General features: G+C 33.6%; 1 protein-coding gene across 1 annotated transcript in view; it reads left to right on the forward strand.

Moving 5' to 3' along the window:
* The window catches only part of LUZP2 (leucine zipper protein 2), a gene marked incomplete at both ends in the record, with an annotated part of 467601 nt that overhangs the window by 409033 nt on the left and 45740 nt on the right, over positions 1 to 12828 (forward strand). The window contains 2 exons of the mRNA XM_081240711.1: positions 1187 to 1261; positions 11792 to 11959. Coding sequence (XP_081096837.1) covers positions 1187 to 1261; positions 11792 to 11959 — 243 coding nt within the window. The remainder of the gene's footprint in view (positions 1 to 1186; positions 1262 to 11791; positions 11960 to 12828) is intronic.

The raw sequence follows: 12828 nt of genomic DNA on the forward strand, positions 1-12828 counted from the left end.
AGGCACTTCGGTGGTTGGCTACAGCCTTGTTACAAGCCCACGGTATTGTAACACCCAGGATGGAGATTCAGAATGGGGACGTCCTGGTCACTGCAGAAGTGATGAGCCCCCTCTGCTGACTTCTCCCAGGCGAAGGCTAACTCAATCCCCTTGCCTCACAAGACCATCAGAAAGACCCTCTGTTCCTTCCAGATTTAAATTCTTTTCATTGGCTAAATGTAGGAGACTGACAAAAGCCAGAGGTGTAGCGAGGCTCTGAGGCATGAGGAGAGGCCGGCCCTTCTGCAGATCCTGTGTGAGCCTGCAGAGCATCTCTTTGTCAGTATATAACTATAGTATATACAGTAGCTAGGCATTGGTGGAGGAAGGACTTTAAAACACATCTTCCAAATCTGAGGCTCTTTTCTTTTAGCAGTACAGTTGTGACATTTGCAAAGATACAGAGATATGGTGGGATAGAGTTATACTGGTTTAAAAATAAAAATAGAAAAAGAGTGAATACTATTGTATTGGTCTTCTCAGGGTGCCTTAACAAAATACAACAGAATGGGTGGCTTAAAAAGCAGAGTATATTTTCTCATGGTTCTGGGATCAAGGTGCTGACAGATTCATTTTCTAGTGAGAGCCCTTTCTGGCTTGCAGATGGTGACTTCTCACTGTATCTTCCCTCTGTGTGAGGGTGGAGAGAGGTCTCTGGTGTCTCTTCCTCTTCTTATAAGGACACCAATTCTGTGGGATCAGGGCCTCACCTTTATGACCTCTTTTAACCTTAATTAGCTCCCTAAAGGCCTTATCCCCAAACACAGTTATATGGTGTGTGGGAGGGGTATAGAGCTTCAACATATATGAGTTTTAGGGGGGACAAAATTTAGTCCATAGCAACTAGAAACATGACTGATGGATTTATACCACAAATATTTTCTGGGACATGAGCTGGAACTTTGCAACTAGACATTTTGACCCAGTGAAACATTTAGTGTACATTCATCCAGAACACCTTTTTCTGCAGCTTAACCAAATGATCATGTAATAGAATATTTTTAACCTGAATTCTAAATGAATTTCACAAGGTTTTTGTTTTTGTTTTTGTTTTTCTAATTCTTTGGCAATGAATCACAGATACTTAAAGTGGAGGGTAAAGGTTATAGAATTTACTAGAAAGATTTACCTCTCTTTCATTTTACAGGCCCAACAGCTTACTGATCTGGAACGAAAATTAGCTGTGGCGAAAAATGAACTGGAGAAAGCAGCTCTTGACCGGGTAAGTTGACATCCATGAGCCATCAGACTTTGGTTGCAGCAGATGAAGCTAGGTGTACTCATTGTTCCTCTTGATTTGTCAATGCAATTGCAGATGCTGTGCATGTAATATGGTGATAGAATTCATGAGTGTTTGATACTTTCTTTGGAACCCAATTCTTTTCTTGTTTTTGCTGCTATAGTAAATCTACTCAAGGCTGAGGCTCTGTGATTGCATGGCTTTATTTTTTACCTTACTGGTACACTTGCTCTATAATACAGTGAATAAACATACTTTAAAGCATCAACAAAGATGTCATGTATTAACTTTGTATGAATGAGTTATAAAGCAAATGGAAGTAGTCATTGACACTTTTTATTTTGGAAATCTTAAAGTCCTGGAGGAAAAGGCATAAAAAGAAGAAAGTAGCTCTCTTAAGCAACTCTGTTTATACAAAGATAATGCAAGAGTGGCTGACATTCCATCTTTATAACAACTTTATAAAATTCACATGCCATAAAAGTCACACTTTTAAAGTTCACAAAGTTGTACTATCATCAACATTAATTCCAAAAGGTTTTCTTTTCCTCTCTTTACCTCATTTCATCTACTTCATTTTATTTTTGTTAATGCCTCATTATGTTACAGTTGTACATGCTCAGAATAAACCACAACTCCCATCTGATGCCTACCTTTGCCTATCAATGCTCTTCATATGAGACATTCATGGAGAATAAGGAGTTGGTATATGGAAAGGAAAATATAATATGGAGGAAGGAATTAGTCATAAAATTTAGAATTATGGTTCTGCTGCTTTATAGTTACAGTATTTGGCAAAATTTCTTAATGCCTCCTTTCATTTTTAGATAAACTATTTAAAATTGTGGGAAGTAAATATTCCTTTTTTGTTTAATTCACTCAGAACAAAAGGGTAAAATGATTTTAAAATTATTTCTTTGTTCACTCAATAACTATTTATTGAATCCAATGTAGTTTTCTCTAATTCCTAGAACATATATCTAGAAAATATTAATGCAGAAAACTCTAAATCTGAAAATGAAATCATAGTATTTCAGACTTGAGAAGACAAAAAACACCCACATTGCTCTCAGTCAGACACATGAAAAGTCTATGATGTAGCAACAGGGCCAATCCAAGAGTAATCTGCATTCTAACAAACATTCAATGCATCCCCTGCCTGAGATTAATTCTTGATTAGATTGGAGTTAGCCATCATTCGGTCTAACAATGGAAAGATAAACCTTCTCTATATATCATCTGGAGAACTTTTGGTTCATTTATACACAATATTTGGCGTATAATAAAAATATTTCTAGACATGTAAAGAAAGAATGCAGTCTGGCCAATATAAATAAAGAAGACAAGAGATGTACACCTGGAGCTGGTTCAGATATTTGAATAAGAGAATAAGTACTCAAAAATTTAACAACTATTATATACATATATACATATATATGCATAATATTTCTATGGGCATGTATATAGCATTACATATATTACAATAAAAGAAATATAAAACAGGTAAAAAGACAAAAATTTTCACTAGACTTGGAATCTATAAAACAATCAACTAGCTATTCTAGAATTAGAACAATATAATTCATGTAATTAAGAATTTAACTCATGTGTTTAATAGCAGAATGGATGATTGGACATAGTAGAACTGAAAACTAGTGAAATGAAAGGAAAATTAATATCAAATACCTATACTAATGTATAGAAAGTACAAATAAATGGAAAGTAAGCAGAAAAAGAATAAGAAATGTATAAGACAATTTCTAAATTTCTAAATTATATAATTGTTGTGCCAGAAGAAGTGACAAATAGAGCAATATTCACAGACATAATGGCTAAATATTTTCAATAACTTTGAAAGATATCAACCACAGATTCAAAAATATAAATAATTCACAATCAGATTAAACACAAAGATAACCCACTTCATAGTCAAATTGTTGGCTATAAAAAGATGAGCTAAAATAGAAAGTGAATAGTAAAATGTTAGACATCAACTTAAGTATGTTAGTAATTAAATTTTTAAATGGTTAACATATTCCAAGTACAAGGCTAAAATTATAAGACTACATTAAACAAAAACTTTATGATTTATACAAAAGACACCTTTAAATATAAAGAAACAAAAGATCTATAAGTAGGGGAATAAGGAAAAAAAGATGAACTCTGTATACAGTAATACAAAGAAACATGTATCAACATGAACATCATTAAAAGTAGACTTGAAGTAAAGACTTTTTAGTGATAAGAAGACAGTCTCATATGGATCAGTCCAGGAGAAGAATATTGCAATCCTAAATCAGTATGCATACAGCAATATTTCTTTAAAATGTATATAAAATTTTAAAAGTACACTTAAGACCCATGTATTTTTTCATTATCTGCTATATTTCAATAGTTTATTAAAAAAAAATACTTAACCTCACCAGAAAAGTGGAAATGTGAATAAAAACAATAAGATAGCATCTCAATACTATCAAATTGATAAAAATTTAAAAGTCTGGTGATACCAAATTCTGATACATTAGTAATGGGAGTGTAATTATTAAAATCAGTTTTTAAAAGTGTGTACCTTAGAATTTTCACTTATCCATATGTACTTGGAAACGTGCATAAGGACATTAAATACAGCAGTGATTGTATTAATAATAAAAGGAAATAATTTAAATATTTGCTGTTAAAATTAATGTATATAATCCATATATTTACTATACTCATTTTCAAATGCTAATCAAAATTTAATATTGATAAATATAAAGATACCTGTATCAATATTGATATCTATAACATACACTGTGGAATGAAAAAAGTCAGAATTATTATGTACAGTATTTAACAATTGTTCAAATACATGAAACATATTTTGTTTTGATTACATATCATAAATAGAGTAGAAAGATACTCATATCAAGTTTATGGACGCAATCGCCTTTGGGGAAAGATGGAGTGAAATAACACTAGGGATGCTTACAGATATATCTACTGTTTCTCAAATGTTCTATCCTTTTAAAGCTGTATAGACACAGTCTTTAATTTACACATATGCATATGTATATTTCATGCATTATATACATACATTATATCGCATATGTTTTGTATATATATGTTAGTTACATGTAATAAATATATACATGCATATTAAAATATCCATGTGCATATATTATCATATAAATGTATTTAATATAATTATGTAAGTATTATATATAACATATATTATATGATTAAAATGATGCTTTTTAACATTTAATTCAGGTTTCTATTTACCTGATGTTTGTCATGTCTCTCTCTATATGCCCCTATATTTTTCAAAATAAGCAGTTTTAAAAAATGAAAGGTTCTGTCTGCTATCAAGGGCTTTTCGTTTTTGTGATCAAAACTTAGCAATCGTTTTATTTGGAATAATAAGCAAGTAAGATGATCACATTCATAATTTATTTTGCAATAATATCTGTATACATTTAGCAACTTTGTAAAGAAAGGAGGTTGCCTTCTAATCACCAGTTAGAACCTTCTTCATTTATATGCGGCCAAAACCTCTTCATAGCTAGCATAACTAACATTTCAAACAGGATATCTAGAAAGTGTTGCAGTAGGGGAACTGTAAGCACATTTTGTGAATTATAAATATTTTCCTTCTTAAGGTTTACATCTTTGGGATAAATATGGCTTTTGAATGAATAAGATATTTTAACAACTTCGCTCCTTTGTGATTGTCTCATTTTATATTTATCCAAGTAATTAATATAATATTTAAGAATTTTAGGGAAACCTGCCTGCTTTTTTGTAGACTAGGTCAAATATAATTCATCTTACCAAGATTCCACTTTATGAGATTTCCTTAATTTATAAAAGAAGTTTATACCAATTAGTTTTTAAAAAGGAAACGACTCTTTATAGAATTGGTAGAATCAGACAATCAGAGGTATGTATAATCCTGAAGTTCAATTAGATCATGTTTTTATTTTTCCTTTCTTTGCTATCCCTGTTTTAAGTTCTAGAAATACATTGAATTTCCAAGATTCTGAGGCAGGATCTCCCACTCTGAGTTTTTAACAACTATGACGGTTGGAATGTTCTTCCTTACATTAAATTTTTTCCCTTACTTAACTTCAAATAATCCATTTAGTCAGTGAATGACTATATGGGTTTGAAATGCTGTTTGTGTGACCACTGTGTGCCAGATGCTATGAGAAACAGAAAACACTTATGATACACAATCTTGGGTCCCACATCTCTCACAATTTTGTTGGGCACCAAAAATTAGGAAATAATTATACATTGAGCCAGGAGTTCAGAGAAACACAAAGAGTGAATATGTGTATTTTAAGTACATGTGAGTTATAAAAACTGGTTTTGTCACATGACGTTTCATGGGCAAATTGTAGTTTGTCCTGAGTTACAGAACTTGAAGAAAATGTAGTTTTTTCTCCTTTGTCTTATCCATCCTATGCCTTCCTCCTCCCCACTTCTACCAAGAGCACTATGTGCTTAGCCCTCACAATGCCAGACTGGATTCAGGTTGAGAGATTCTATGTTGTAGTGTTTAAATAAATGTTTCCACAGTCAGTCTGTCTGTGTTCAGATCATAACTCTGTCACTGAATGACCATATTCAAATTGCTCAAACTCTTTATACTTCACTGTAAAATGGAATAATAATAAAAATTCACTTTATAAGGGTGATGAGAAAATGATATTCATCAAAAAAAGTAAAGTACTGAGAATTCTTGGCACATGAAAAACATTCAGGAAGCATAGTAATTATTATTATTAGTGAATGAGATCATAGAGAGACTGCATCTCTGTGATAATTTTTCTCTTTAACCTTCAGGATCTTGTCACTCCTTTTGTTACAGTGAACTATAAAAGCATTGCATATTACTGGAGGTTGATTTCAACAAATCTTATGTAAGGTATGTTTGAGGCTAGTAAACTGCAATCATAAAGTCAGGTAGAAATGCTAGCTCACTTCAAAATGGATAAAAACTACAGTTTAATGAAATTGCTCTTCACCTCTCCCCATCATTTTTATATGAGACTTTTTAATTCTCTTCAGGTGTCTAGCTCCAAAGAATTTTATATCTGGGCTTCAAATAGCCTTAAATACTTAATAAATATTATGAAAACAATATCTTCACATTCTAACTTGGTTCTCTTTTCATATTTCTCATGAAAGAAGTCTCAGTTTACTCTCCCAATAAAAGCAATAATAATCTCAAGATCTAAGAGTCAATCTTGGTTGTCCAAACAATCAATTATTTATTTGGCAAAATCTTATGAATTATAGTTAGCCTCAGCTACTGGAATGTAAAAACAACTTTATGGTTTGGAAACTCTCTCTCAAATTCTTATGTTAAAAGTTTCTATTGCATCTGACCCTCACAAAATTTCACCCAGGACAGCATGCATTATTACGTTGTATTACAGATGACACAAGTTAGGTGATCTGCACAGACTCCCAGGACAAAGTACTAAAAGAACAAGAACTGTTCTTGCCACAGTGTGTCTGGCATACAGCAAGAGCATAATAAATAGTTTTTGATTGAATAGATAGATGAAGGTAATATAACTTCATAAGTTAACACACATGCTATTCATTCTACATACAAGGGACATAGAGATAACCTAGAGCAGAAAAAATAAACTGCTGGATGACTTTATAGGATTCATAGAGGCAATTTCATGGTGAAATAAAGGTAAGGGGAAAGGCTTTGGATTCACAGTCCTTCACGATCTTTCCAAAGCCAGCTGTCATTGGTACACCCAGATCTCTCTGAGGACTTCACATCTTCATGTAAATAAATGAAGGTAGACATGAATATTACCTTGTGAACTTTTATTTGTCAGGAAGTGAGAAAGTAGGGACACTGTTGTCTTTGCAATATATATCTTCTTGTTCCCCCAAAGTGCATTTTTCTGAGAAAAGTACTCACATACAGACACACACACAAAATTGTCTTCTAAATCTCCCACCATCTCAAGATCATATATATAAACAAAAATTTCTTATAAGCTTTATATATTATATAGCATAAGCAGTAGTATTTTAATGTCTAAAATAATACTTTTGTGTTACATAATATACAGGATAAAATGAGAAATATTTCATTATTTTCTCACATAAAACATATCCTCTGGAGGGTTTGCTTTATTTATTCATTTAACAAATATTTGTTGAGTTAGAAACCAGTGATTCTCCAAAAAAATACCGGCCCTACTGTGTAGCACAGGGAATGCTGCTCAATATTGTGTAATAACCTAAATGGGAAAAGAATTTGATAAAGAATAGATATATGTATATATCTAACTGAATCACTTTGCTGTACACATGAAATTAACACAATATTGTAAATCAACTATACTCCAATACAAAATAATTTTTTTTTTAAAAGAAAAAAATACCAGCCCTCAAAGAAATTACATTGTAACAGAAATAGATATAACGATATGATAATATGCATTTATGACAAGGGCCTCATAGGACATAATTTAAGAAATGTGATAGAGACTTTGAGGAAGATAATATGTGAGCTGAAACATACATTTCAAGTGGAAATTTCCTATGTAGATGTTTGGAAAGAGAGTTCTGCAGACAGAAGAAACCGAGTGCAAAGGCCCTAAGATGGGAATGAACTTGCAATGTTCAGTGGGCTATAAATAAAGGACATTGTGACAAGCAGGATCTTCACAGACTTTGCATTTTACTAACATGTGGCAAAGGAAGTGGGAAAAGTGTTTTGGTGTGGGGAGAAGATCAAAGGCAAAAATAAGGCTGATCTTAAGGGAGAATAAGTTGTAAGATCTAGAGCAAAGTATACTTTATATGGTTTACACTGTATTTCATTAGGTGACATCTTGTTCCAGTGAACTTCCAAGTGAACAGTGACCTTACCTGCAATCTTAAAACAGGCTACAACTAGCAGTACAAATTAAAATGTAATGCCATTTTGGTGTAAAAATTGTTATCTGGGTCCTGCTCATGGGATGGGTCAAGCCAAACCTGAGTAGTGTCAGTAACAGGCTCTATTAAGTTAGAGGGACTAACTAGAAAGACATGGGCTTTTTTTTTTTTTTTTTTTGGTAGAAAGATAACCAAACTGGGGCAGCATTGCTCACAGAAACCTGTGGTCTCTAGTAGGAAAAATTTACAATATAATGAAGGAGAGGAGCCAGAATCTAATATAGGAGGCCAAGTCATAGGCTTGTGATCCCAAAAAAAGAAATGAAATCAAAAGCTAAGAGATTAAGAATAGGTTGAAACATAAGAGCAAAGATAACTTACTACAATGGATATGAAAGGTGAGGAGTTGGAGGGTATATCTATGTGTTGTTGATACTACCATCCAAGGTGACCCTGCGAATGTCAGGAGGCCTGTAGGAGCAGAAGAGGTGATTGCACCAAGTTCAGATGATTAAAATTGTAGCATATATGCCTATCCCATTGACTGTTCCATTGGAAAATTTGTCTTGCCTAAACAATGTTTACTGAAAATGAACTATTAACTTGATGCTGTTCATTATTTATTTTCCACACCCGAGTTCAGCCATTACTCAGGAATTTGTCTATTATGTCAACATATACTTCGTGACTATTATAGATCCAACTTTTACATATATACTGTAAGAGGAGCCATGATATGAATGCAGTGAATAAAATAACTGTCATTACTTCCTGCATTATCTAAGCATTGAAAAGCTACATTTCAAAGCTATGTTAGCTTTGAGTGCTGGCCAAGACCTGCCTGCCCTTGTCACATTAGCTCTATTTCCATTGTCTAATGACAATATAAGAAAATGAAAATATATTTAAATTGTTCAATGCCATCTGGAATATTTCACTCCTGACACAGCACCCAGTGCCATGATCTCTTATTCTATAGTGAGAGAAGGGAAGGGGCATCCAAGATTATAACAAAGAATCAATAGGAAGGGAAATCTGAGCCATTACTTCATTTCTTTTTATTGACATAGCTTGTCAATTTCTTTCCCTGACAAAAGAGAAACATTTTCACCTAAGTCATTTATTCAAAAAACTTTTTTGTGTGTGTTCCTTCTAATGTGTCAGGGATTGTGTTATGTGCTAGCTATACAGTTCTGAACAAAATAGGCAACTTATACATATGTATATACATATAAATTAAAATTAATGATAAATTATATGAAGGAAACAAACAGGATCAATCATAGAAATTAATTAACTGGGGAAAGGGCAAGAATCTAGCCACTCAGGCAAGCAAATAAAAGGGACCATTTTGAATATAAGGTTACCATTCAGCTTAGCTCCCTCTCATCTACTTAACAAAGCCCCTCCATTCTAGTTCTTATCAGATTTTTATTTTGTCTTGGACAACTTGACAGGGCAAGATTAATGAGAAGGAGGTACTTGTTTGTCCTATTGCTTATATATTGCCAGTTGCTGCTCTTACTGTTGCCTTTAAAAAAATCTCTTGATATGACCAGAGAGAGCTTTCTTTAACTGCTATTCTAGCAATAGACAATCTCATCTTAAGGATAAATTTTATACCACATATGAGTAGAAAACACAGAGGTGGGCATTGGGAAGGATCAAAGTCATAGTCACTACTCTCAAGAAATTGACCACGAGGGCTTTATAGGAGACAAGAAATAGGATGGGATGCAATATGCAGGTGTATTCCTGATATCATATATAAAAGGCAGTAGTTTTGTTGGGAGTATACTACTTTGACAGGAAGAGACAACAGACTTTGCTGCTTCATTGATCCATGGGTACAGTGAAAGGGTAATCTAAGAGATTAGCACCTAATCTCTGACTTCATCTCTCTCACCCCAAAGACCATATTTCATATCTTGAAGTGGATGTTTATGTGTTATTGTCTTACTAGGTTCTATGCATGTCCCCAGTTACCACTGAGTTACCATGAGATTTTCCCAAGGTTGTATGTCTCTCTTCATTTTTGCACCTGGGGATGTCTCTGTCATTTTTACTCAATTTTGTATCATTTTTAAACCTTGTCAGCAATTAAAAATATTTTTAGAAGTGGGATTTGGGGATTAGATGGGAATTAGAGATGGTTGTCTGCCTTGGGATGTAAACCTAAAGAAAAAATAGTCTGCAATAAATGCGGGAGAGGGTGTGGAGAAAAGGGAACCCCCCTACACTGTTGATGGGAATGTAAATTGGTACAAACACTATGGAGAACAGTATGGAGATTCCTTTAAAAACTAAACATAGATCCAGCAATCCCACTCCTGGGCATATATCTGGAGGAAACCATAATTTGAAAAGATGCATGCACCCCAGTGTTCATTGCAGCACTATTTACAATAGCCAAGACATGGAAGCAACCTAAAAGTCCACTGACAGAGGAATGGATAAAGAGATGTGGTACATATATACAATGAAATGTTACTCAGCCAAAAAAAGAATGAAATGATGCCATTTGCAGCAACATGGATGGACCTAGAGATTATCATACTAAGTGAAGTAAATCAGAGAGAGAAAGACAAATACCATATGATATTACTTATATGTGAAATCTAAAAAAATGATACAAATGAACTTATTTACAAAATAAAAACAGACTCACAAACTTAGAAAACAAACTTATGGTTACCAAAGGGGAAAGGTGGGGGAAGGGATAAATTAGAAGGTTGGAATTAACATATATACACTACTGAATATAAAGTAGACAATCATCAAGGATCTCCTGTATAGCACAGGGAACACTACTCAATACTCTGTAATGACCTATATGGGGAAAGAATCTAAAAAAGAATGGATATATGTATATGTATAACTGAATCACTTTGCTGTACACCTGAAACTAAAACAACATTGTAAGTCAACTATACTCCAATATAAAATTTAAAAAAAATTTTAAAAAAGTTTCCTTTATAGTGAAATAGAAATAATAATGCCAGTTTCACAGATGTTTGAAAGCATAAAGTTATTTTTTGCATGTGAAAGTGCTTAGAATATTATGATATACTATGTTAATAGAAAATGTTGATATTGTCACTTACAATCACATCCAAATAACTCCTACCACTTAACAGGGCCCAGAGGAAATAAGAGTTGTATCAGAAATTGAGTGGAGGTACAGGCCTATCTGAGAAACACAGAAGCCTACATCACAAGAGGAGTGATTTGTAATAAAGAAGGTTGTTGCTAATAGAAATATGGCAGGTTTCTAAGAAGGACATGTTCCACTTTAGAGTGACCCTAGAGTATATTTCCTTGCCAGCAAAGTATCATGATTGAAATCATGTCAATTCAAGGGGAAAATGTAAGATATGTCTCTGAATTCCAGTGTTCAAAATATATCATGAAACACATTAGCTCCTAAAAAACAGACTGAGTGTGTATTAAATGGCACATCATAATGGAATTTATGTTAGGCAATTACGTTTGAAAATTAATACGTGTTTGTGTAGGGAACGAGTGTAGGCTAGGAGGAAAGGGAGAATCTAATCAGGTAAATGATGACCAGAACCGCATGTAAACATTGTGTTGTGATCTCTCTTGTTTTCATAGGCGTCGCAGCTGAAAGCAATGAAAGAGACGGTACAACTCTGCCTCTCAACAGTTTTCCATGATCAACCTCCTCCCCCTTTGAATCTCTTCAAGCCAAGTCCAACTCGGATATCAATTCCATCCATGCCAAATGACACTAAGATTGAAGATGCAAGAACAAGAAGCAAGGTACACTTTACTTATGCTTTGAAAAGTAAAATCGAGTAACGTACTCACTTTACTTCATTCTGTATTATCATCAAAGTGAATCCTAGTAAGATATCAAATTCATTGAAAAATCAGGAAGTAAATGGGAGATAGTAACCCAGTTTGTAAAGTCTTCATAGTCACTTGGAGAATGTTGGAAAACAACTTTTCTTTAGTAGAGAGCCAGCTGTTTCTTAGGCAGGCTTATTATTATTATTATCATTATTTTACAATAGTTAAAAGAAAATATCTTATATTACATTCCATTATACACCAGAGGTCTAATATGGAAAATACTCTCTCCTAAGGTATAACAACCATCCTTACAAAAGTGGATACGTTTTTCAGAAATTAAGTCTGTAGTTCTCAACATCGCCTGTACGTTAGAATCACTTGGGATACGTCTTTAAAAAAAATCCTGATACTTGGGACTCACCCTGGACCTGTTAAAACAACTTCTTTCTGGTTTGGTTCCAGTCATCATTAGTTTTTGAGAGCTCCTTAGGGGGTTTTGAGATCAAGTGACTTAAGCAAATCTTCCTTGCAAATCCCTACCACCACTCTACTTTAGACAGGACAAAGCAGGCATTTCAGTCCTGCTTTAGTTTCAATCATCAGAACCTTCAATCTGCAGGCTCTACATTTAAATAAATCTTGGCAAACTGAAATAGTTATTGGAGAAAGGAGTTTAGTTTCAGGCAGTATACTTGAAAGTGCTGGTTCTCTTATTACGTGCCTCAGGATCACTTGCTATTAAAGTAAATGTTATAGATACCAGTCCAACTTCTAAAGCAAATCTCCAGTGGACTGGGGGAGGGTGGGCAAAAATCCCTGAGAACCACTGTTACAAG

The sequence above is a fragment of the Mesoplodon bidens genome (assembly GCF_964165515.1).
Source record: "Mesoplodon bidens genome assembly, chromosome: 7".
Taxonomy (NCBI): Eukaryota; Metazoa; Chordata; class Mammalia; order Artiodactyla; family Ziphiidae; genus Mesoplodon; species Mesoplodon bidens.